Source organism: Oncorhynchus gorbuscha, linkage group LG06, assembly GCF_021184085.1.
Source record: "Oncorhynchus gorbuscha isolate QuinsamMale2020 ecotype Even-year linkage group LG06, OgorEven_v1.0, whole genome shotgun sequence".
Classification (NCBI taxonomy): Eukaryota; Metazoa; Chordata; class Actinopteri; order Salmoniformes; family Salmonidae; genus Oncorhynchus; species Oncorhynchus gorbuscha.
Window position 1 is genome coordinate 50,304,858 of NC_060178.1, and position 25,553 is coordinate 50,330,410.

At 44.9% G+C, this 25,553-nt stretch overlaps 2 protein-coding genes across 8 annotated transcripts; both read left to right on the top strand.

Moving 5' to 3' along the window:
• Positions 1 to 2,093: 2,093 nt before the first annotated feature.
• LOC124038065 (dual specificity protein phosphatase 22-B-like) lies at positions 2,094 to 18,973 on the top strand. Of its 5 annotated transcripts, none has more exons than XR_006839294.1 (8): positions 2,111 to 2,503; positions 2,725 to 2,758; positions 5,127 to 5,209; positions 16,166 to 16,215; positions 16,998 to 17,072; positions 17,255 to 17,426; positions 17,680 to 17,924; positions 18,807 to 18,939. XR_006839294.1 is itself a non-coding variant. In XM_046353478.1 (7 exons), the coding sequence occupies exons 1-7, from the start codon at positions 2,483 to 2,485 to the stop codon at positions 18,832 to 18,834; spliced, it is 480 nt and encodes a 159-aa protein (XP_046209434.1). In that variant the 5' UTR covers positions 2,094 to 2,482; the 3' UTR covers positions 18,835 to 18,973. The 5 variants fall into 5 exon arrangements, 3 of the variants coding, with proteins under 3 accessions (XP_046209434.1, XP_046209433.1, XP_046209432.1); XR_006839293.1 differs by having other exon boundaries at positions 18,790 to 18,922; XM_046353478.1 differs by lacking the exon at positions 17,680 to 17,924 and having other exon boundaries at positions 2,094 to 2,503; positions 18,790 to 18,973.
• On the top strand, positions 18,898 to 24,453 carry irf4l (interferon regulatory factor 4 like). 3 transcript variants are annotated; one of them, XM_046353474.1, is made up of 9 exons: positions 18,898 to 19,036; positions 19,355 to 19,557; positions 20,435 to 20,621; positions 21,100 to 21,197; positions 21,506 to 21,650; positions 21,933 to 22,034; positions 22,203 to 22,583; positions 23,183 to 23,292; positions 23,559 to 24,453. In XM_046353474.1, exons 2-9 carry the CDS (start codon positions 19,357 to 19,359, stop codon positions 23,739 to 23,741), a joined length of 1,407 nt encoding a protein of 468 aa, XP_046209430.1. In that variant the 5' UTR covers positions 18,898 to 19,036; positions 19,355 to 19,356; the 3' UTR covers positions 23,742 to 24,453. The 3 variants fall into 3 exon arrangements, with proteins under 3 accessions (XP_046209430.1, XP_046209428.1, XP_046209431.1); XM_046353472.1 differs by having other exon boundaries at positions 18,977 to 19,109; XM_046353475.1 differs by having other exon boundaries at positions 18,977 to 19,109; positions 21,115 to 21,197.
• Positions 24,454 to 25,553: the final 1,100 nt, after the last annotated feature.

Below are 25,553 nucleotides of genomic sequence, written 5' to 3' on the forward strand. Positions count from 1 at the left end.
AATGATAGACTGACTTCCCTGCCACCAGTTACCCTTACAGTTCCTAATGATAGACTGACTTCCCTGCCACCAGTTACCCTTACAGTTCCTAATGATAGACTGACTTCCCTGCCACCAGTTACCCTTACAGTTCCTAATGATAGACATTCAGAAGGCAGGTTGTGGGTGTATGAACATTATAACTGTTGGATGTCTTAACTTTGGCTGGATTCCAATAGGAATTACACATCATGTTGTAAAAGCCAGCATAATCCGACTTGCTGGCCTGATGCGGCATGTAACCCAGGAGGTTCCTAACACCACTGTGTTAGGGTTCATCTTGGACATCAAAGTAAAGCCTCATGATATATGTAATGTATTGTCATAATCACGTTGCTTGTAATGATATAACATGCAACAACAGTAAGAACTAATGTGGTGAAGTCCACAGGACAGACAATGAACACATTCAACAAAGTGCATAGTCATTCGGGTGGCGCACAGCAGTCGTCGTCACCGGCCTACTAGCTGCCACTGATCCCTTTCTTCCCCTTGTCTGTTTATTAGTTACACCTGTGTTTAATTAGGTTTACTGGTGGGGCTTTATTATCCAGCCGGCCCTCCTACTGGGTGTGCGGGATTATTCTCGGTGTACATTTGTGCACGACTGTAGGTCACGGTCGTCCGTGGATGTGTGTGTGTGTGTGTGTGTGTGTGTGTGTGTGTGTGTGTGTGTGTGTGTGTGTGTGTGTGTGTGTGTGTGTGTGTGTGTGTGTGTGTGTGTGTGTGTGTGTGTGTGTGTGTGTGTGTGTGTGTGTGTGTGTGTGTGTGTGTGTGTGTGTGTGTATTGTCTGGACTGTTTAGTTCCCCGTGTTTTGGGGCATTTGTTTGGGTTGGCGTCGGTTTCACCTGTGCAGTGAATTAAAAGTATCACTACCCTGAACTCTCTGTTTCCTGCGCCTGACTTCTTCCTCCACTACAACCCGGGCATTACAGATACAAATAAAATTGGATTTGAATAAATTTGTCTCTGTCACGAACAAATGCAGTCATGGGTGGTAACGCTACAAATGACTCAAAAAGGCAAGTCACACTGGGAAATTATATTGGAGGCGTGGCTTTGAATTAGTTATTTTTGGCCACCTGTGAGTGAAAGTGTTATACCAGTTTAATTGGTCTAGGTTGATGTTAATCAAGTTTGAACATATTGGCTACCACTTCAGATGTCCTTGGAAATGTGACATAGAAGCATGTGTCAATAAAGACTTGTAAGAAAATGCTATTATGTGAGGATGACGATCATGCAGATGTGGAGGTCCTGGGCTGACGTGGTTACACGTGGTCTTAAAATGACATTGGAGGTGGCTTATGGTAGAGAAATTAACATTACATTCTCTGGCAACAGTTTTGGCGGACATTCTTGCAATCAGCATGCCGACTGCACATTTTAGAGTGGTCTTTTATTGTCCCCAGTACAAGATACACCTGTGTAATGATCATGATGTTAAATCAGCTTCTTGATATGTCACACCTGTCAGATGGATGGGTTATCTTGCCAAAGGAGAAATACTCACTGTAGTATCGGTGATCTACACTACATGGCCTCCCTTGAATGAGTTCTAAAACTTTTGACCGGTAGTGTATATCTGTTTATATTAGTTACTATGCTGTTACTTAGCGGTAATGTATTACGACAGTGTTATGTTACAACACCTAATCGGTAAGGCACATGCACACAATTGGGGTGGGCTGTAGAGCACGAGAGTTTTTTTTCTAAACCAAACTGTACTCCTGTATCCAGGCTGTTAATTTTCTCCACAACACAAATATTAACACTCAGAAGTGTGGACTTGTATAGACACTGGCCAAGTGTCAAATTGAAAATGGTCAGTGTTGATTTAGCACTGGAGAATTTGCTTTGTGGTGAGTAGACGGTTAACAGTTCAGATCAACTGAGGGATGGATTATTGGGGCTCTGTTGGGGCTCTGTGAGTTATGTAGGCTATTGTAAGTAAGGGATATGGGCTTGCCTCTTCTGCCCCTGGATCTCTCTGTCTATCTTAACTCCACTCCACTGAGACATATATTTAGCCCCAGAGAGCAGTGGCCACGGGATGGCCACATACCAAAACAGTCACATAGCAGGGTTAAGGTCACATTGCGTCATTATTAATGACCAACAGTTAGATTAATCGACTGTCTGCAGCCATAACCACAACGGGCAAACCCGGTGCTCTATGAGAACTTCCAAGGTCTCATTAAAGAGATAACGAGTTAGGAACAGGAGAAGATTGAATGGCCTGAAAACTACACCAAAGGAAAGACTACTATCTGCCTGTTGAGAGGGCTTGGCACCAGCTACCTGCTTTTGGGAGATAAATTATCCCGAAAATATTGGCTACATTTCAAACAGGCTGTTCAGACTACTATGCTATCTATTTTGAATAAGACATTTAAGCATTAGATTGAAGCGTCTGGCAGAGGGATATTTTCTTCCCAGGACATGGGGAATGGAATAAACAAGGTAGCGGTAATAATTATGTGAAATGGAGCATGTGTGTGTCCCGGCGCTTTCTCGGAATAACATCATCTGCTTTTGATTGCGAGAAAGGATAAGCTATTGAAATTCAGTTAAATACAATGGCTCAAAGATAGACTGCAGTACATAGGCCACAATTAGCCAGCTCTTTATTATTATAAGCTATACAGAATCATTTGAGAATAAACATGCATTTCACCATGTAGGTGCTGCCTGATCTCTATCTGGGAAACTTCAAAGGTAAAGTCATTCCCTCACTGTGTGTGTGTGTGTGTGTGTGTGTGTGTGTGTGTGTGTGTGTGTGTGTGTGTGTGTGTGTGTGTGTGTGTGTGTGTGTGTGTGTGTGTGTGTGTGTGTGTGTGTGTGTGTGTGTGTGTGTGTGTGTGTGTGTGTGTGTGTAGCAGTGGGTGTCCCACCCCTGCTGTTCAGTTCTCCAGGTCCCTACATAGATCCGCTCAATCACAGTTATGAGGGTGTCTTTATTTAATAAGACTGTATGCTTGTGTAATATGCATATACAGTGAATTGTTGACACCCTTGATAAAGATGAAACAAGGCATTTGCAGTTCATTTTGTTTGTGTTTTAGATGATTTGTTTAATAGAAAGAAGTGGTCATGTGAAATGTTCAGTCACTTTTACTGTAAATAGGAATAGAATATGTTCAGTCACTTTTACTGTAAATAGGAATAGAATATGTTCAGTCACTTTTACTGTAAATAGGAATAGAATATGTTCAGTCACTTTTACTGTAAATAGGAATAGAATATGTTCAGTCACTTTTATTGTAAATAGGAATAGAATATGTTCAGTCACTTTTATTGTAAATAGGAATATAATATGTTCAGTCACTTTTACTGTAAATAGGAATATAATATGTTCAGTCACTTTTATTGTAAATAGGAATATAATATGTTCAGTCACTTTTACTGTAAATAGGAATATAATATGTTCAGTCACTTTTACTGTAAATAGGAATAGAATATGTTCAGTCACTTTTACTGTAAATAGGAATATAATATGTTCCTAAACATTTCTACATGAATGTGGATGCTACCATGGTTACAGATAATCCTGAATGAATCGTTAATAATGATGAGTGAGAGAGGGTCAAAGATCATACCCCCAAGACATGCGAACCTCCCCTGTTATTGGTAATGGTGAGAGGGAGAGGTAATAGCATGTCTAATGGCTATGATCTTTAACCCTCTGTAACTTTCTCACTCCGTGTCATTCACGATTCATTGAGGATTATCCGTAACCGTGGTAGCATCCACATTAATGTAGAAGTATATGTAAAAGTATAATATAGAAACAAATTATATTCTTATCTAGAATAAAAGTGAGTACAAAATGACACAATACATTATTTACCATTCATTTCTATTGGGAACAAAATAATCTGGACCACAAATGCATCCAATAAGTTTGGAGATTCACACGCTTGATGTTGTCATTGTGTGCAAGGAATATGGGACCAAATACTTAACATTTGACTAATTTATTTATTAGAATCTTTAGGGGTGTCAATACTTTTTACCCCTACATATTTGAAAAAAAGTATTACTTGTTAAACAAAATCTATTTCTCTAAGCAATTGTATTAGTATAAAATAACAGAATTTCCCTTTTTTTGCATACAATACAGCTCAGTATTTGAATTATTTATCTTATATATTCATTATTGCTCATTTTTATCAAGGGTGTCAATCATTTCGGACCCCACTGTATGTGGGGCGGCAGGGTAGCCTAGTGGTTAGAACGTTGGACTAGTAACCGAAAGGTTGCAAGTTCGAATCCCTGAGCTGACAAGGTACAAATCTGTCGTTCTGCCCCTGAACAGGCAGTTAACCCACTGTTCCTAGGCCGTCATTGAAAATAAGAATTTGTTCTTAACTGACTTGCCTAGTAAAATAAAGGTCAAATTTTTTAAAAACTAAATGTGTGTGTGTGTGTGCTATATTGCTCTAAATAATTTATTGCTCTAAATAATTTATTTGATGATTGTTATTATATAATAGATTACACCAGCCGATATCAATTCACTGGTTTGGGTTGGACATCATTTCATAATCAGGCTTGGGCCTAATTTCCTCAGAGTCCTCTCTAGTCCATATGTATATCACCTCACCATTCAGTAAACCAACCCAGTGTGAGAAAACATGCCCTTGGCACATCTGACCTAAGTAGAGAACCTTTAGCTTCCTTTTAAAGACTGAATTTGATTAGAAGATTTACTGTTTCTTGCTTTTGTGCTCTTTTAGAAACGCTGGTTTTACGGTTTTTCCTTTCAGTTCAAATGAAGAAAAACCTGTTTGCTTATTTGCTTGGAGATCCTTGGGGAGTTGGTTGTTGTTGTTGAGCAGAAAACTCTTTATTTAGGACAGTGGCGCCTAGGGTCTTTGTAATTTGAGGACAGGGCCTACGTGATTTTTATCAGCTGGTAAGTGTGTGGCGCTAGCAACTCCAGGGTTGTGGGTTCGATTCCTGCAGAGATCATGTACATACAGTCAACTTAAAATGTTTGCACTCGCTGTACTGTAAATCGGTTTGGATAAAAGCATATCCGAAATGACATATTATGTTATATTATTATGTTTTCTATTCTCAGATGCGCGGGACAAGGAGCTGTTGGCAAAGCACAATATCACCCACATCCTTTCCATCCATGACACCGCTGCCCCCATTCTAGAGGTGAGACTATGCCTTGCCCACCCCTGACACAGACTAAGCCTAGTCCTGGATTGGAGATGGATATTCTCCATTCAAATTGTATATTAGTCTTTATCTGTTTTCAGGGAACCAGCCCTTTGAGTTACGACCTGTGTGATATTGGAATCAGCAGTATAACCTGACCAATCAGTCTACTGCCTGCCTTGTTATATTAGCATGGAATGATATCTGGTTGCAGTAGTTGAATGGAACTATAAGTATAGATCATTTTTGATCCTACTCTACTTATATAATAACCTTGGGAGGTTATGCTTGATCTTGAATAACTAACACCCACTTAATCCCACTTGATCACAGTCGTATCGCCAATAGCAATACAAGGGCTGAACTTGATATAATCATTACAACAACAGTTCTGTTCTTTCTATATTCGGCTGTGTGTTTTGTAAACAGTGTATTCTAGGTTCTATGCCTCAATGCCTGTATGATAATAATTCTCAGATAGTTGTGGATGAAAGAAAATACCCACAAGTAATTGTTGCTGTGTACTGAGTCAAATACTCATACAATGTTCATTATGTCACCAATTCACACTTCTCTGTTACGACTCCTGAAATAGAAAACTGAAGTTGTATTGAAAGTCGAACTTTCCTTGTTATATGGAAAGTATTATACTTCTGGTATCACTCACAAGACAATGGGGTTCTTCACTCAGAAAAAAAAATGTTCCAAAAGGGTTCTTCGGCTGTCCCCATAGGAGAAGCCTTTTTGGTTCCAGGTAGAACCCTTTTTGGTTCCATGTAGAACCATGTGGAAACAAAAAGGGTTCTTCGGCTGTCCCCATAGGAGAAGCCTTTTTGGTTCCAGGTAGAACCCTTTTTGGTTCCATGTAGAACCATGTGGAAACAAAAAGGGTTCTTCGGCTGTCCCCATAGGAGAAGCCTTTTTGGTTCCAGGTAGAACCCTTTTTGGTTCCATGTAGAACCATGTGGAAACAAAAAGGGTTCTTCGGCTGTCCCCATAGGAGAAGCCTTTTTGGTTCCAGGTAGAACCCTTTTGGGTTCCATGTAGAACCATGTGGAAACAAAAAGGGTTCTTCGGCTGTCCCCATAGGAGAAGCCTTTTTGGTTCCAGGTAGAACCCTTTTGGGTTCCATGTAGAACCATGTGGAAACAAAAAGGGTTCTTCGGCTGTCCCCATAGGAGAAGCCTTTTCGGTTCCAGGTAGAACCCTTTTTGGTTCCACGTATAACCATATGGAAACAAAAAGGGTTCTTCGGCTGTCCCCATAGGAGAACCCTTTTTGGTTCCAGGTAGAACCCTTTTTGGTTCCATGTAGAACCATGTGGAAACAAAAAGGGTTCTTCAAAGGGTTCTCCTACGGGGACAGTTGAAGAACCCTTTTAGGTTCTAGATATAATCTTTTTTTAAAGAGTGTACCTCATGTTATGCAAATCAAGGTGGAGTTGTTGGTGAGTTTAAATTATTCTACACTTCGTTAAATCAAAATGTAGGCATGCATGCATCATTTTGCAGCTAGATTTCTGCCTTTTCTGATGACATTATTGAAACCTTATATTCCTACAAGCTTTAACAGTCTCACGTCAGAATGAGACAATCATCCATGTTTCGGAAACGTCGGATTTCGAAGTTGTTCCAAATGTCAAATTTCGAAGTGTTTAAGGTTAAGTTTAGGCATAAACTCATAATTCTTAAGGTTAGTCATGAACTTCGAATGGTACATGTAAGGGTTAAGGTTTGGGATAGGCTTAAAACAAAAATATCAAAAACAACTTTCTCTCGCTGTACTTGAACATGCAACCTTGAAATCAGAGGAAGACGCTTACACCTGGTGATGGGAAACCAAATTGTGCGCTTTCACCAAATTGTGCCTAAAAATGGTAAATTATTCAAAGCTTCTTTATCTGGTAGTACTGCACATTAGTGACATCTGCTGGTTAGCTATAAATAGTATCATGTGATTATCAGATAAGAGTTTTTTTTTTCTTACTTCCTTTTTGCTATAGAGTGGACACTATATAAATCATTCCTACTGAATAGGTGGTGGACTTACCTGCAGTATAGTATTATTACTATTCATGGGTTATTATGGACATTATGGACATTGGTGTTGACCGTGACCTTATCCCCCTGTGATGTCATCACACAGAGTTGGCACAGTATTAACAGGACCTCATGTTGAGTCTCTCCTGTTTTCAACCTTTGTTACATGGCTGTACCCCTTTAGTTTGTAGTTTGCAAGTAAAGGCAATGAACATTGAAATGCATTTGGATAATCCTTGTAAAGTTACCACACATTTTTTGCTTTCAAGTTCACTTGAAAAAAAAAACTGAATCGAAGGCATGATTTAGGATACTTTATGACAGAAGCTTATACTACACTAAATAAAACAAATGATTTGAACAACCGTGCAGAAAGACCCATTTTCTAAATAGTGTGCCTTTAACAGGATTCAAACTCATACCTTCACCAATATTCCTTAGTTCCCTCCTCGATGTACCTGCTAAACTACCGGTTAGGTGAAATGTTTTGTACAAAACCCGAACTATATTTGTAAGTACGGTGTCCACTAGAGGTCGATGTTTGAAAGTAGCTTGGAATTTTTAAGAAAATCACTGGAACCACAGCAAAATCTGTGGGAGCTCGCATTTTGCAACACATGCTTTGAAAGAGCACGTGATCAAACAATGCTTCTGATAAACTGATCCACGCATCGGCACACTGCTTCGAAGTTTCGCCACTTCGAAGTTTGATGCCTCGGAGCTCCGGGTATCAAACGTAACCACACTACATACGCCCATGCACAACGCCCTAGCAAAACCGAAATGTACTTGAAGGTGACAGTGCTCACTGTTGCCCCTAGTGGCCAGTTTTCACATAATCTCCCGACATCCAGGAACATGAATGGACGTTGAATACTGACTTGTATCACGGGTGATCTGCCTGCATATTCATAATTACATGAAAGTGCAACTCTATCAAATCAAACTTTATTTGTCACGTGCGCCGAATACAACAGGTGTAGACCTTACAGTGAAATGTTTATTTACAGGATCTAACCAACAGTGCAATTTTTAAGTTAAAAAAAAGGTATTAGGTGAACAATAGACAAGTAAAGAAATAAAAACAGCAGTAAAAGACAGTAGAGGCTTTATACAGGCACTGGTTAGTCAGGCTAGTTGAGGTAGTATGTACATGTAGGTATGGTTAAAGTGACTATACATATATGATGAACAGAGAGTAGCAGTAGAGTAAAGAGGGGTTGGTGGGTGGTGGGACACAATGCAGAGAGTCCGGGTAGCCAATGTGCAGAAGCACCGCTTAGTCGGGCTAATTGAGGTAGTATGTACATGTGGGTATGGTTAAAATGACTATGCATATATGATAAACAGAGAGTAGCAGTAGTGTAAAAGAGGGGTTGGGGAGGCACACAATGCAAATAGTCCAGGTAGCCATTTGATTACCTGTTCAGGAGTCTTATGGCTTGGGGGTAAAAACTGTTGAGAAGCCTTTTGGTCCTAGACTTGGCACTCCGGTACCGCTTGCCATGCGGTAGTAGAGAGAACAGTCTATGACTGGGGTGGCTGGGGTCTTTGACGATTTTTAGGGCCATCCTCTGACACCGCCTGGTGTAGAGGCCCTGGATGGCAGGCAGCTTGGCCCTAGTGATGTACTGGGCCGTACGCACTACCCTCTGTAGTGCCTTTCGGTCAGAGGCCGAGCAGTTGCCATACCAGGCAGGGATGGCTTCATTCGGATGTTCAAATATGTTTCTATATGAGAGAGTGGGAAAGGTGTGTTTGTGTGAGATAGGTACAGATGGGGAGAGGACAAATCTCAAACTGAGAATGCTAAAATGAGCTGTGCGGTTAGCAACTAGTTATCCTTCAGTGCTGTTGACTGTTTCGGTTGCACTGAAAAGCAATAAAATACCAAATACACCATATTTGTGTACAAACACAACTATTGTCTCTGAACTTGAATATGTTCTCATTGAAAGCCAGCCTGGAAACCATGTATCAATCTCTTTACACTTTATCAGTCTGTGACAGCGTCTCAGTTAGTTGTTGTGCGTACAGTAGTGTCATGCAGGTGAAAGAGGACCCAAAAGCGACTTGGCGAAAACAGAGTCTTTAATCCAGTAAAGTAAATACAAACAAAAAACACAACTTTCACTCGAAATGACGAGGACAAACTGGAGACTCGATCTTGAACAGCAGGTGAACAGCAGGTTGCCTCGGGAAGGCACTTGAACCAGACAGACTCAGACACCTGCTCACCACGCAGCATCTGAGGAAAACACGACACGACAGGGCGATACACAAACACAGCACGGTGAATTCTAGACAAGGAACCGACAGGACAGGAACGGAACACAAAGGAAGAAATAGGGACTCTAATCAGGGAAAGGATCGGGAACAGGTGTGGGAAGACTAAATGATTGATTAGGGGAATAGGAACAGCTGGGAGCAGGAACGGAACGATAGAGAGAAGAGAGAGCGAGAGAGTGAGAGAGGGAGGGGAGAGAGAGGGATAGAAAGAGGGAAAGAACCTAATAAGACCAGCAGAGGGAAACGAATAGAATGGGAAGCACAGGGACAAGACAAGATAATAAATGACAAAACATGACAGTACCCCCCACTCACCGAGCGCCTCCTGGCGCACTCGAGGAGGAATCCTGGCGGCAACGGAGGAAATCATCAATGAGTGAACGGTCCAGCACGTCCCGAGACGGAACCCAACTCCTCTCCTCAGGACCGTAACCCTCCCAATCCACTAAGTATTGGTGACCCCGTCCCGAGAACGCATGTCCATGATCTTATGTACCTTGTAAATAGGTGCGCTCTCGACAAGGACGGGAGGGGGGAGGGAAGACGAACGGGGGTGCGAAGAAAGGGCTTAACACAGGAGACATGGAAGACAGGATGGACGCTAATTTCCGAAGATGTCGCGGAAGAATATGTAGTCGCACAGCGACAGGATTGACGACCTGGGAGACACGGAACGGACCAATGAACCGCGGAGTCAAACGAGAAGCTGTCGTAAAGAGGAAGGTTGCGAGTGGAAAGCCACACTCTCTGGCCGCAACAATACCTTGGACTCTTAATCCTGCGTTTATTGGCGGCTCTCACAGTCTGTGCCCTGTAACGGCAAAGTGCAGACCTCACCCTCCTCCAGGTGCGCTCACAACGTTGGACAAACGCTTGAGCGGAGGAACGCTGGACTCGGCAAGCTGGGATGAGAAGAACAGAGGAGGCTGGTAACCCAGACTACTCTGAAACGGAGATAACCCGGTAGCAGACGAAGGAAGCGTTGTGAGCGTATTCTGCCCAGGGAGCTGTTCTGCCCAAGACGCAGGGTTTCTGAAAGAAAGGCTGCGTAGTATGCGACCAATCGTCTGATTGGCCCTCTCTGCTTGACCGTTAGACTGGGGATGAAACCCGGAAGAGAGACTGACGGACGCGCAATCAAACGACAGAACTCCCTCCAAAACTGTGACGTGAATTGCGGGCCTCTGTCTGAAACGGCGTCTAACGGGAGGCCATGAATTCTGAATACATTCTCGATAATGATTTGTGCCGTCTCCTTAGCGGAAGGAAGTTTAGCGAGGGGAATGAAATGTGCCGCCTTAGAGAACCTATCGACAACCGTAAGAATCACAGTCTTCCCCGCAGACAAAGGCAGACCGGTAATGAAGTCTAGGGCGATGTGAGACCATGGTCGAGAAGGAATGGGGAGCGGTCTGAGACGACCGGCAGGAGGAGAGTTACCCGACTTAGTCTGCGCAGTCCGAACAAGCAGCCACGAAACGGCGCGTGTCACGCTCCTGAGTCGGCCACCAAAAGCGCTGGCGAATAGACGCAAGAGTGCCTCGAACACCGGGATGACCAGCTAACTTGGCAGAGTGAGCCCACTGAAGAACAGCCAGACGAGTGGAAACAGGAACGAAAAGGAGGTTACTAGGACAAGCGCGCGGCGATAATAACGCAGTGTGCGTGAGTGCTTGCTTAACCTGTCTTTCAATTCCCCAGACTGTTAACCCGACAACACGCCCATAAGGAAGAATCCCCTCGGGATCAGTAGAAGCCACAGAAGAACTAAACAGACGGGATAAGGCATCAGGCTTGGTGTTCTTGCTACCCGGACGGTAAGAAATCACAAACTCGAAACGAGCGAAAAACAACGCCCAACGAGCTTGACGGGCATTAAGTCGTTTGGCAGAACGGATGTACTCAAGGTTCTTATGGTCTGTCCAAACGACAAAAGGAACGGTCGCCCCCTCCAACCACTGTCGCCATTCGCCTAGGGCTAGAGCGGATGGCGAGCAGTTCACGGTTACCCACATCATAGTTGCGCTCAGATGGCGACAGGCGATGAGAAAAATAAGCGCAAGGATGAACCTTATCGTCAGACTGGAAGCGCTGGGATAGAATGGCTCCCACGCCTACCTCTGAAGCGTCAACCTCGACAATGGTGTCTAGTGACGTCAGGAGTAACGAGGATAGGAGCGGACGTAAAACGTTCTTTTAGAAGATCAAAAGCTCCCTGGGCGGAACCGGACCACTTAAAACACGTCTTGACAGAAGTAAGAGCTGTGAGAGGGGCAGCAACTTTTGACCGTAAATTACGAATGAAACGCCGATAGAAATTAGCGAAACCAAAAGCGCTGCAACTCGACACGTGACCATGAACGGGCCAATCACTGACAGCTTGGACCTTAGCGGAATCCATCTGAATGCCTTCAGCGGAAATAACGGAACCGAGAAAAGTAACGGAGGAGACATGAAAAGAGCACTTCTCAGACTTTACGTAGAGACAATTCTCTAAAAGGCACTGTAGAACACGTGGAACGTGCTGAACATGAATCTCGAGTGACGGAGAAAAAATCAGGATATCGTCAAGATAGACAAAAACAAAGATGTTCAGCATGTCTCTCAGAACATCATTAACTAATGCCTGAAAAACAGCTGGCGCATTGGCGAGACCAAACGGCAGAACCCGGTACTCAAAATGCCCTAACGGAGTGTTAAACGCCGTTTTCCACTCGTCCCCCTCTCTGATGCGCACGAGATGGTAAGCGTTACGAAGGTCCAACTTAGTAAAGCACCTGGCTCCCTGCAGAATCTCGAAGGCTGATGACATAAGGGGAAGCGGATAACGATTCTTAACCGTTATGTCATTCAGCCCTCGATAATCCACGCAGGGCGCAGAGTACCGTCCTTCTTCTTAACAAAAAAGAACCCCGCCCGGCCGGAGAGGAAGAAGGCACTATGGTACCGGCGTCAAGAGACACAGACAAATAATCCTCGAGAGCCTTACGTTCGGGAGCCGACAGAGAGTATAGTCTACCCAGAGGAGGAGTGGTCCCCGGAAGGAGATCAATACTACAATCATACGACCGGTGAGGAGGAAGGGAGTTGGCTCGGGACCGATTGAAGACCGTGCGCAGATCATGATATTCCTCCGGCACTCCTGTCAAATCGCCAGGTTCCTCCTGAGAAGTAGGGACAGAAGAAACGGGAGGGATGGCAGACATTAAACACTTCACATGACAAGAAACGTTCCAGGATAGGATAGAATTACTAGACCAATTAATAGAAGGATTATGACATACTAGCCAGGGATGACCCAAAACAACAGGTGTAAACGGTGAACGAAAAATCAAAAAGAAATAGTCTCACTGTGGTTACCAGATACTGTGAGGGTTAAAGGTAGTGTCTCAAATCTGATACTGGGAAGATGACTACCATCTAAGGCGAACATGGGCGTAGGCTTCTCTAACTCTCTGAAAGGAATGTCATGTTTCCGAACCCATGCTTCGTCCATGAAACAACCCTCAGCCCCAGAGTCTATCAAGGCACTACATGTAGCACCCGAACCGGTCCAGCGTAGATGGACCGACAAAGTAGTACAGGATCTTGATGGAGAGACTTGAGTAGTTGCGCTCACCTGTAGCCCTCCGCTTACAGATGAGCTCTGGCTTTTACTGGACATGAATTAACAAAATGTCCAGCAACTCCGCAATAGAGGCACAGGCGGTTGGTGATCCTCCGTTCCCTCTCCTTAGTCGAGACGAATCCCTCCCAGCTGCATGGGCTCAGACTCTGAGCCAGAGGAGGAGATGGTTGCGATGCGGAGCAGGGAAACACCGTTGATGCGAGCTCTCTTCCACGAGCCCGGTGACGAAGATCTACCCGTCGTTCTATGCGGATGGCGAGAGCAATCAAAGAGTCCACATCTGAAGGAACCTCCCGGGAGAGAATCTCATCCTTAACCACTGCGTGGAGTCCCCTCCAGAAAACGATGAGCAGCGCCGGCTCGTTCCACTCACTAGAGGCAGCAAGAGTGCGAAACTCAATAGAATAATCCGTTATGGACCGTTCACCTTGGCATAAGGAAGCCAGGGCCCTAGAAGCCTCCCTACCAAAAACTGAACGGTCAAAAACCCAATCATCTCCTCTTTAAAGTTCTGGAACTTGTTAGAGCAATCAGCCCTTGCCTCCCAGATAGCTGTGCCCCATTCTCGAGCCCGGCCAGTAAGGAGTGAAATGACGTAAGCAACCCGAGCTCTCTCTCTAGAGTATGTGTTGGGTTGGAGAGAGAACACAATCTCACACTGCGTGAGAAAGGAGCGGCACTCAGTGGGCTGCCCGGAGTAGCAAGGTGGGTTATTAACCCTAGGTTCTGGAGGCTCGGCAGGCCAGGAAGTAACAGGTGGCACGAGACGTAGACTCTGGAACTGTCCAGAGAGGTCGGAAACCTGAGCGGCCAGGTTCTCCACGGCATGGCGAGCAGCAGACAATTCCTGCTCGTGTCTGCCGAGCATGGCTCCTTGGATCTCGACGGCAGTGTAACGAGCGTCTGAAGTCGCTTGGTCCATTCCTTGGTCGGTTCCTTCTGTCATGCAGGTGAAAGAGGACCCAAAAGCGACTTGAAAACAGAGTCTTTAATCCAGTAAAGTAAATACAAACAAAAAACACAACTTTCACTCGAAATGACGAGGACAAACTGGAGACTCGATCTTGAACAGCAGGTGAACAGCAGGTTGCCTCGGGAAGGCACTTGAACCAGACAGACTCAGACACCTGCTCACCACGCAGCATCTGAGGGAAAACACGACACGACAGGGCGATACACAAACACAGCACGGTGAATTCTAGACAAGGAACCGACAGGACAGGAACGGAACACAAAGGAAGAAATAGGGACTCTAATCAGGGAAAGGATCGGGAACAGGTGTGGGAAGACTAAATGATTGATTAGGGGAATAGGAACAGCTGGGAGCAGGAACGGAACGATAGAGAGAGAAGAGAGAGCGAGAGAGTGAGAGGGAGGGGAGAGAGAGGGATAGAAAGAGGGAAAGAACCTAATAAGACCAGCAGAGGGAAACGAATAGAATGGGAAGCACAGGGACAAGACAAGATAATACATGACAAAACATGACAAGTAGTGTGCTTTCACTATTATTATTGGCAACTTCTAATACAGTATTAAGATACACAATACTAGATTTTGGTAGACAGAAGGTGCTCTTTGATAAAAGGGGTGAATTGGTTATCAAAAAGAAAGGACGACCAAGGCACTCTTCATATAACTAATTAAAATGCCTTTATTTGTATGGCATGTTCAATGGAAACAAAGTTTCAGGGAGACCAGGGAGTCCCTGTCGAAGGCCATGCAGCTGAAACGCATCGGCGAGTCGTCACACCACTGGAGAATGCGTTATCATTCTACCTGTAAATCAGCTGATCAACTGTTTAGCAGGCCTCTATGACTCAGCTCTTTGCAGACTAATGGCAAGCCAGATGGAGGGTCAATTTGCATACCCAACAGTCAACTTGTGTGGTTATACTGATTGATTTCTGCAAAGATGGCAAAGATGGCTCTGTAGTTTTGGAGAGGGGAAGAGGTTAGTTAACAACCTGGTGAAGTGGGCAATTTTAGCAGAAATTGGTAATGCTTCTATAATATAATAATATAATAATATATGCCATTTAGCAGACGCTTTTATCCAAAGCGACTTACAGTCATGTGTGCATACATTCTACGTATGGGTGGTCCCGGGAATCGAACCCACTACCCTGGCGTTACAAGCGCCATGCTCTACCAACTGAGCTACAGATGGACCAATTAATACATAGGATTAGTATTCTATGTATTAATTGCGGTGTATTTTTCTAAATCTAATTTGTTGCGCACAGTTTTAGTTAGAGTTGTGCGGTAAATTGTGGTCATGACTAATTGCTATGGTCATTCTTGATCTTGACAGTGTTGTATTGTGGGTAGCTATGCTGATTGTGAGGACTCGTTGTTTGGGTGACCAGTTGAGATGAGTTTATTAGAAAAGATCAAGTCGAAATGAGTTTTGGGACTGCTCCCACCTGTGTTCTACTGTCTATCGGGGGTGCGTGCGGCTGTCTGTCTGACCTGTCCAGTTGGAGGACTACCGTGGCTCTCTATATCGCAGAGGTTCTTTTTTTTCGCCGAGGCGCAGTCATAACGTGACGGTTCATTTCTGCCCGCTGAGGCCATGGTTCACCATCAGCTGTCAGGTGCACATTCACCACACACACACACACACACACACACACACACACACACACACACACACACACACACACACACACACACACACACACACACACACACACACACACACACACACACACACACACACACACACAGAGGGAGAGAGTAAACCTGTATTGTCATGATGCGCTACTGCATGGGGTTTGTCCCTTGTTAGGACCTGAAAGAGGAAGAGAGCAGAAGACCCCAACACCACAGAGTTCAAACTGAAGTGATAAAAGAGCCTCATCACTAGATATAGTATGTTGGCATACTGCATTACGACAGTGTTTATAGACCCAAATGCATCATGTCAAATGCCCAATTGGGTCAATGTTTTACCTGTTGTTTGACTTGTTGTTCAGCTCCAGTTGTCCTCTTCCACAGGAGATGAAATACCTCTGCATCCCTGCTGCGGATGCCTCCAAACAAAACCTGTAAGTGTTTGTGATGGCGTGCACGTGCGATGTGTGTGTACTGGCCAGGTGCGCTGGTGTGTGTGTACTGGCCAGGTGCGCTGGTGTGTGTGTACTGGCCAGGTGCGCTGGTGTGTGTGTACTGGCCAGGTGTGCTGGTGTGTGTGTACTGGCCAGGTGCGCTGGTGTGTGTGTACTGGCCAGGTGCGCTGGTGTGTGTGTACTGGCCAGGTGCGCTGGTGTGTGTGTACTGGCCAGGTGCGCTGGTGTGTGTGTACTGGCCAGGTGCGCTGGTGTGTGTGTGTACTGGCCAGGTGCGCTGGTGTGTGTGTGTACTGGCCAGGTGCGCTGGTGTGTGTGTACTGGCCAGGTGCGCTGGTGTGTGTGTGTACTGGCCAGGTGCGCTGGTGTGTGTGTGTACTGGCCAGGTGCGCTGGTGTGTGTGTGTACTGGCCAGGTGCGCTGGTGTGTGTATACTGGCCAGGTGCGCTGGTGTGTGTGTACTGGCCAGGTGCGCTGGTGTGTGTTTACTAGCCAGGTGCGCTGGTGTGTGTGTACTGGCCAGGTGCGCTGGTGTGTGTGTACTGGCCAGGTGCGCTGGTGTGTGTGTACTGGCCAGGTGCGCTGGTGTGTGTGTACTGGCCAGGTGCGCTGGTGTGTGTTTACTAGCCAGGTGCGCTGGTGTGTGTGTACTGGCCAGGTGCGCTGGTGTGTTAATTAACAAATGAGGAACGTCACGTGACTTTACATCCCCTAAATGTTTGTTTATTAGCTTGTTTATTATTGTTTATATCTGTCTTCAGGACCCAGTTTTTTAAGGACAGCATCATTTTCATCCACGAGTCCAGACTCAAAGGGAAAGGCTGCCTGGTCCACTGGTGAGAATTTTTTAATGTACTGATATTTGATTGAATGTATCGATGACGTTCTAATTTTTGTTATGTACTGATATTTGATTGAATGTATCGATGATGTTCTAATTTTTGTTATGTACTGATATTTGATTGAATGTATTGATGACGTTCTAATTTTTGTAATTGATTGACTGACGTGTTCCCAGTGTTGCAGGTGTGTCTCGCAGCGTTACGTTGGTGGTGGTGTACATCATGACAGTTACTGGGCGGGGCTGGGTGGAGTCGTTAGCTGCGGTGAGAGTGGTACGGCCGTGTGCTGGACCTAACGTGGGGTTCTTAAGGCAGCTAGAGGACTTTGAGAATCTAGAGTTGGCACAGGTCAGTGACAGTCTTCTTTCGCTCTCTCTTCTTCTTAACCCACTGAGTAACCCACTGAGTATTGCCTCTCTCTCTCATCTATTTATCTTTCTCTCACAATCGCTATCACACAAGTTCTCTACTCTCTCCTGGGTCTTCTCTCAATCAATCTCTTTTTTTCTGCTCCCTCTCATCTTTCCCTCTCTTGACTCTCTCCTCCTCTCGACTCTCCCACTCTTCTGACACTCTCTCCGGTCTCCTTCTCTGTCCTCAGTATAGGGAATGGTTTAAGGACAGGTATAAGGAGAACCATTTTAATGATGAAGAGGACATCAGAGCCCTTCTGTGGCAGAAGTCTCAGGCCATCAGTGAGTCCATAGCAACGGCCACGGCAACGGCGGCTCAGCTAGCCACCAGCAACACATGACCCCGTGGTCTCCTGCCTGCTCAGCCCACGCCAGACAGCTGTCACTCACCCAATGCCCAGCCAATCACCGTTTCTGACTTCAAAATATATTGGTGGGACTGAGTTTCTTATTCAGTTCAACCAACTGTAGGTTAGACCAACTGTAAATGAGGGGGATTTCTCAGTGGTCCCTGTGTGCGACTGGGTTCTTGCTCTCCCTTAACAGTCACAGCAACATGCAAGAGCAGTCAATCTGAACGCTCAGGAAAGATACCTTACCTTACAAGCCTACATTACACACACAGAGAGAGAGAGAGAGAGAGAGAGAGAGAGAGAGAGAGAGAGAGAGAGAGAGAGAGAGAGAGAGAGAGAGAGAGAGAGAGAGAGAGAGAGAGAGAGAGAAAACCTCTAACTACTATCATCTCCCCCACTCCTGTCCATACACACTCCCTCCCCCTCTGAGAGTGCGGCGTGTGTGGGTTTGTGTGTGTGTGTGTGCTTTGTGTTTAGCCTATTACGAGGAATACATCTCTGTATATTCATAGGCCTAAAAGGTATGTGAAACGTAGGAGATTTTGATTATTCTTGACCATGGCATATAAAAAAGTACTTACAATGTGTCTACTGTTACCATGCATATAGAGGTGGTTAAAGTTAGGCAATATCACCAAGCACAGACACATTTTCATGTTATCCCCACTAGGCAATCTTCTTTATCACAATAATAATTAGCCTATGACTTTATTTATTATAATGAGTACATAGGTTACTTATTAAAAAATGGTCTCTGATTAAGTTTGTTGGGTCTTTATTTGAAAGTTGGATTTCGATTTATAGCCTACATATACAGCCTACTGGAGACAGATTTTACCATGAAAATAATATAGGCTTAGGCTTTCCGTGACAGGATGTAGAATTAGCCTATATCATTGGTTTATATAATTTCAAAGAATTGCTTTGCTCTCGACTGGTGAACAGATTGCTCCACTTTCCAGCGTTGCGGGTGTCTTTTTCTGCGACTGACGTTCGCGAGGGTTTCCCCTGCCGTTTACGGGAGGCATGCGCAGCATGCAGGTTTCACAGACGCGAACAGCCCAGCAGCCACGCTCGACTTCAGTTCGCCCCGCCCCCATCTACAACTGATTTAAGTTGAGTTGTCACGCTGCATTATGATCTTTCAAGACTGATTGATTTCAAAACTCAAAAGGGGTTTCGAGTTTCAGCGGTAAGTCAAGGACATTTGCTCTGTTCCCGCTCAAATCTATAGGCTACCTGCAGCAAAATACGTTTACATGCAAGTAAGTGTTCAAAAGTGAATGTAGCCTATTCTTAAATGATTTGAATACAATTTACATAATTGGTATGCAGTTTTAGTATACTATACGCAAGCAATGTCACAAAAAACTCCAGCAATAACATTTTCGCAGATATTTTTAGGCAAATTCATGTGTTATGGATAATTTGTAGTCTAAATATCTTAGTCCCTATAATATTGACCAATATAGCCTATACTGTCCTGACCATGCACCTGTCTCTTGGCTAGAGATGAACCCTGAGTCGGACTACGGGATGTCTACGGTGAGCTGTGGGAACGGAAAGCTCCGGTCGTGGCTAATCGAGCAGGTGGACACCGGGAAGTACCAGGGCCTGGTCTGGGAGAACGAAGAAAAGAGCATCTTCAGGATACCATGGAAGCACGCGGGCAAGCAGGACTACAACCGGGACGAGGATGCCGCTCTCTTCAAGGTAGGCTACTGTATGGTACCGGGCCTTAAATGAATGTCTCCAACATTCTGCATTTACGCACTGCATGTTGCGAGAGATGTGTAGGCTATTACATTTTAATATTTTAGCAGACACTCTTCAGAGCTACTTACAGTACTGAGTTCATACATTTGAGCCACACAAGGAGCTACACACAGTACAATTAGACTCGTGATGAGTTAAGTCGGTGCTTTTTATTTATTTGAAATTTGCGCAGGATAAAATAACTTGAATCAAATCAAATGTTATTTGTAACATGCTTCGTAAACAACAGGTGTAGATTAACAGTGAAATGCTTATTTATGGGTCATTTCCCAACAACACAAGAGTTAAAAATAAAGATACCAAAAATAAAAAATTGAAATAGTGACACGAGGAAAAAATGCACAGTGAATAACAATATCGGGTAAAAATAACATGCCTATATACAGGAAGTACCAGTGCCGAGAAGATGTGCAGAGGTACGAGGTAATTGAAGTAGCGATGTACAAAAAGTAGGGGTAAAGTGACTGGGTAAAGTGACTAGGTAACAGGTTAGATAAGACTTAGCTGTAGTGGTAGCATCTCGTTTTCAAGTGTCCAAATATAAATATATATTTTAAATACTTAGTAACAAGAATAATACTGTCTTATTAATGAAATAATAATAATAAAAAACTTTAATTAACACCATAAAAAAGTTGTTTTACAACTACTAGGCCTTCCACTAATAAAAGCTACAACTACTAACTTCAACTAAGCTTTGGGTAGGTAGAGGTGCCAAATCCATTATGCATAGGATTTACCAATTTATGCACAACTGCACCGGTGATTCATTACCCGTGTCTGACGAATCCGTTTTATGTGACTTTTCTGGAAGGCTTGGGCGCTGTTTAAAGGCAAGTTTCGGGAGGGCATCGACAAACTGGACCCGCCAACGTGGAAGACGCGCCTGCGGTGCGCGCTCAACAAAAGTAACGACTTCGAGGAGCTCGTGCAGCGAAGTCAGCTGGACATCTCAGACCCATACAAAGTCTACCGGATCATCCCGGAGTGCGCCAAGAAGCGTCAGTTTAACTTATTTTGCATTTACTTTAAATATAGTGGCCTAGGATTCATGCTGTAATTTTACGTTGCAGTTTATAATTCATTCAAATGATACAATTTGTGTAAAAACCTGTAGAAAGTTATTGAATAAGCTTCCATATATGTATGTTTTTATTATATGCACGACTATCAGAAGGAAACACAGATGGCACCCATGCACTGAATGCCCCAGCAGGTTTCGATAGGGGCCAGTGACTTATGTGCAAATAATAGAAACAATAGAAACATTTCAGTATACTGGAAAATCAGGCTGCCAAACCGCAAGGCTTTGGCATCCATTTGCTTTCTCTGATATTTCATATTCATTATGAACTTTTATGATAAAGTCTTGATTGTTCGTGTGTAATTACAAACTACTATCATAGTTTAAGAGTGCCGTTGAACGTCTGTGTGATTACTCATGTGGCGTGTGTTTAAATGACTACTCCTATGTAACAGAGTTCTTGCTATCAGGATCCAAACAGGAGGATGGTGGCAGGCCCCTGAGTCCTCTGAGTTACCCCATGCTACCCTCATACCCCGCCCTGCAGACACAGGTAATTATGGTAGTCTGTAAACTCTCACCTCTTAAGAGGTTTTGTTTGTGGCGTGTGTTTACGTGTGTGCGTTGGTGAGTGAGAGAGTGAAGGGAACAGCTGCGTGGATTGGCGAGTGTGTCATCAACATCACATGACGAGGGACTCAGAACCCACCCTTTCAGGCATGAACTCATTGAGTGATGAGCGCACAATATCACATGAGCCCAGTCTTAGTGATTACTTCCTCTTCCATTCATATTCCAAATCGTAGTTGGTCCCGTGTGTAGAGGTGATTGTTTGACTGACAGGTATCTCTTTCTCTATAGATGCCTGGGTACATGCCCAGTACAGAGCGAGGCTGGATGAAGGACTATCTTCCAGAGCAGGCCTCTCTTCCTGAGCTGCCCTATGCCCAGTGCCCCTACCCCTCACGCAGCCTATCCTGGGCCCAGGGGCCCAGCATGGACAACGGTAGGCGTAATACCACAGCATGTATTTTTTAAACTTGTGTGATAGAATCTAATGTAGGCTGTGCAGCTGTTATGTATCTGTAGTTATGCAAAGGGCTCTCATGGACCTAAACTCTAACTTGACATCTGCTCAAATAACTCATTTTTTTTTTTTTTTTGCATAAGTCTTCCATTGACCTCGATGTGTGATCGTCGATTCAGGCTCATGGTGTTTGCGTGTATGCTTTTCTTGGTGTGTTGGAATACGTGCCTTTATTGAGGTCCTGTCTCTTTGTGTTTGCAGGGTACCAGATCACAGGGTCCTTCTACACCTACAGCGCTACCGACGCCCAGCCCTCCCCCTTCACACTGGACACCAGCATGAGATCAGCAGAGGCACTCTCAGGTACAGTACACACACACACACACACGCTTGTTGACTTACAAATTATAATTTTTATTGTAGTCCATGTAATTGCGCATTATACTTAAGGCAAATTTATACTGTATTCCAAGAGTTAGCTAAATACTCTGATTTTTATGCTGTTTCTCTGTACTCCTTCCTCCACCCCAGATATGCGGTTGCACGTGTCAGTGTTTTACCGGGACTCTCTGTGGAGGGAGGTGACCACCTCCAGTCCAGAGGGCTGTCGCATCGCTCCCTGCTCTCCAGACGAAAAGCTTTATTCCCCCACTGTGGGTCCAGACCTGGTGCCCCTACCCCTGGACAGCCTCCCAGCCCTGGGGAGGGGGGAGGAGTGTCCTCCTAGCCCCCCAAGTTGCCCCCTGGAGAGGGGCGTGCTACTGTGGATGGCCCCAGATGGCCTCTACGCCCGGCGGATGTGCCAGGAGAGAGTGTTCTGGGAGGGAGGGTTATCATCCTATGTGGACAAACCCAACAAGCTGGAGAGAGAGCACACCTGTAAACTACTGCACACACAGGACTACCTCACAGGTAAGTTAACGTAAACTGCAGGCAGGCGCACCCGTCTCATTCACTGGCAAACTAAACCGCACTGTTGTCATGCTGTTCCCTGGTCGTGGACAGGAAGCAGACACGTCCTCCTTTCCTGTAAATATTATGTTGAGCTTGCCTCCATACTCCCCACCACACACTTAAGAATAGGACATTATACAGTCATGTGACCTCATCCCCACCCACCTTGCCCTACCACAGATGTGTTCAGCCTGATTGGGTTAATTTGCATATAGACACAGGACTTTCCACCCAGTCACATGACCTCTAAAGTCACCACCACACCAGTTCATAGGAATTCGCATTTGTCAAAATTAATTAACCCTTTATCGACCCAATGTCCCCTCCTTGCAAACTTCTCTACCCAACCCTATCCTCTAGATTGAATCCCTCTCTACTACCGTCTCTCAGAGCTACAATCAATTCTCTACCACCCCTCTCTCTCTCTCTCTCCTCCTCCCCCCTGCTATCTCAGACCTGCAGGGTTATTCCCTCCAGTTGCCCCTCTCCATGCCGCTCCTCTGTACCTAACCTGACCATCTAGACCCTATTAACCTCTATTTCTCTCTGTCTACCAGAGTTGCAGGGCTATGCCCTCCACTGTCGGCCCCCTCCACGTCTCCAGGTGCTGCTGAGCTTCGGAGACGAGTGTCTGGATCCCCAGAGACAGAGGACCCTCACTGTACAGGTATAGAACCATCCCCTAACGTCAACATGACCTCTACCTGTCTTCAATGCCCCCTCTTCTTTACTCACACCCCATCAACTAATCCTGACCCTCTATATACCCCGTAACCTCCATCTCTCACAAAATATCAGTTTGATTCCTTGTAACACCCACACTCATACATAACACTTACAGTACAGTCCCCCTTCTATCTCACCACCTAACCCCCTTACCACCACCTCTGTGACACCGGTAGTAATCCCTGCTGTTCCCCTCCACTCCTGCAGGTGGAGCCCATGTTTGCCAGGCAGCTGCTGTACTACACCCAGCCCCAGCAGTCCAGCGGACACTACTACCGCAGCTACGACCTCCCTCTCCCTGGGGTCACAGAACACAGCATGACCCCTTCCATAACCGAGGACTACCAGAGGGTCATCACACATCACCATAGCAACACCCTGCAGGACTGACTAATCTGACCATCTCTGATCAGTCAGACTGCGGTGCAGGACATGGGGAGAGGAGAAGAGAGGGAGAGCCAAGGAAAGAGTTGTCACACTGTACTCTGGATCACACATTTCCATCAAAGCTGAAGCAGAACTATGCCCATCCAAGCCAAACTGAACTTAACCAGGCCATGGGGGAACGTACACTGGGACCACTGAAGAGACTAACAGATAGTTGTATGCTGTAGATGTGTGTTGTAAGGGAGTCAACACCCCAAATTCTTATGGATCAAACTGTATTTCACCTACTCTCAGGGAGCCGTCCTTTGGCCTTAAAAGACTCAAACTTGACCGCCGTTTTGCAAGGTCCACTTTGTGACAACAGAACTGACAGCTGTAGTGATTGTATCGACATGCTCTAGAGTCATGTGTTTGTGTGTGTGTTTTATTGTATGATCGTGTGTAGTATGGCCATGCTGATGTTGTTGACATGCTCTCTTCTGTAAATACATTTGCCCTGTTACTTCTAGTGTATAGCGTCACATTTCCTCAATCATAAATACTGCAGTTCAGAGATGACCAAAATGACCCCGGAGATTCGACCACACTGAAACACGTACTAGCATGCCGGACCTTTGGATTGGCTCACTGTGTCATACATTGCGGAATGTTTTGTAATGGAATAATTAAAACGTAAAAAAGAAAAAAAAAAACATTGCATGTTTTGAGACACACATCAAATGACTAGAAAGAGGGCTCGTGTTAGATAAGGGATTTGTGAGAAGTGACATCCTTTGTGTGTGTGTACAGGAAGCCTGGTTCAGATGCAGGATGATGCTGGTTAATCAAACACACTCGCAGGAGAACGCGGTCATAAACAATGGGTGATGACATCACCGGGGGAGGAGGAAGAGGTCGGCCACTCTTTCCGCCCCCAGAAGAGGCATTAGAACTGAAGAGGGTTTAGAACTGTTTCCTGGGGTGCCTTTGACATGCCAAACAACATTTTAACTTCCATGGAAGAATAGTGAAAACCCCAGAATGAGTGACACATCTGTGTGGTTACTTCTCCACGGTCTAATAAAGGTAAACAAGGCCGAGGACGACACTTGAGACCACATTGTAATACCTTATGGAGGAGAAATGGCTGTCAATGTAAATCGCACAGAAACTTGTGCACACATGCAGCCAACTTAAATAAATGAGAGAACATACAATGGCAAAATAACATTTTTTTGATAATAATCAACACAGATAACCAACTGGTTTGCCTGACACTTTCCACTCCCCCATCTACCTAAAAAATCCCTCGACCTACTGCCAGTGTCAATATCACCCATTTCAGAGAATGAGATCAATGTAAACATGTTTTGATTGATAGGCCTGGTCCTCTCGAACCTGCGGCGTCCCGGATGGAACAGAAGTGTGAAACTCCCCTCACCTCTCTTATTGCTGTAAACAGTTTACCGGTGGAAGAAGGATGAGACCGGAGAGCTTTGAACCTACTGCTGTTGTGAATGAATCCGTGGGTGGACACTACAGAGACAGAGCTAAGTTTAGAACAGACGATCACAACACCCTGTCTAAATATCTTTCCCCCTGCCTGGCCGTAGAAAGAAATGGGCTGCTGCTGCTGATGATAATGAGAAATTTTACATTCTACATTGAGAAATTTGAGGTCGATAGTGGCAATAAGAACCATTGGCATGTTTTTGGGTTTGTTTTGTCGGTAAGAACATTTACTCATTCAAAATTGTAAGCAGGACGAAAATGTCTTTTTCAAGTGTTCCCAAAACCGACCCCCCCAAAAAAACAATATACAGTAACAAGAATAAT

Excerpts from the sequence above, each read along its gene's own strand:
- LOC124038065 (XM_046353477.1), top strand. The coding sequence starts at position 2,483 with ATGGGGAATGGAATAAACAAG. Across the intron at positions 16,216-16,997 it reads GATGCCTCCAAACAAAACCT|GACCCAGTTTTTTAAGGACA; the intron begins GTAAGTGTTTGT and ends ATCTGTCTTCAG. Across the intron at positions 17,073-17,254 it reads AAAGGCTGCCTGGTCCACTG|TGTTGCAGGTGTGTCTCGCA; the intron begins GTGAGAATTTTT and ends ACGTGTTCCCAG.
- irf4l (XM_046353474.1), top strand. The coding sequence starts at position 19,357 with ATGAACCCTGAGTCGGACTACGGGATGTCTACGGTGAGCTGTGGGAAC. Across the intron at positions 21,651-21,932 it reads GGGGCCCAGCATGGACAACG|GGTACCAGATCACAGGGTCC; the intron begins GTAGGCGTAATA and ends TTGTGTTTGCAG. Across the intron at positions 22,035-22,202 it reads ATCAGCAGAGGCACTCTCAG|ATATGCGGTTGCACGTGTCA; the intron begins GTACAGTACACA and ends CCTCCACCCCAG.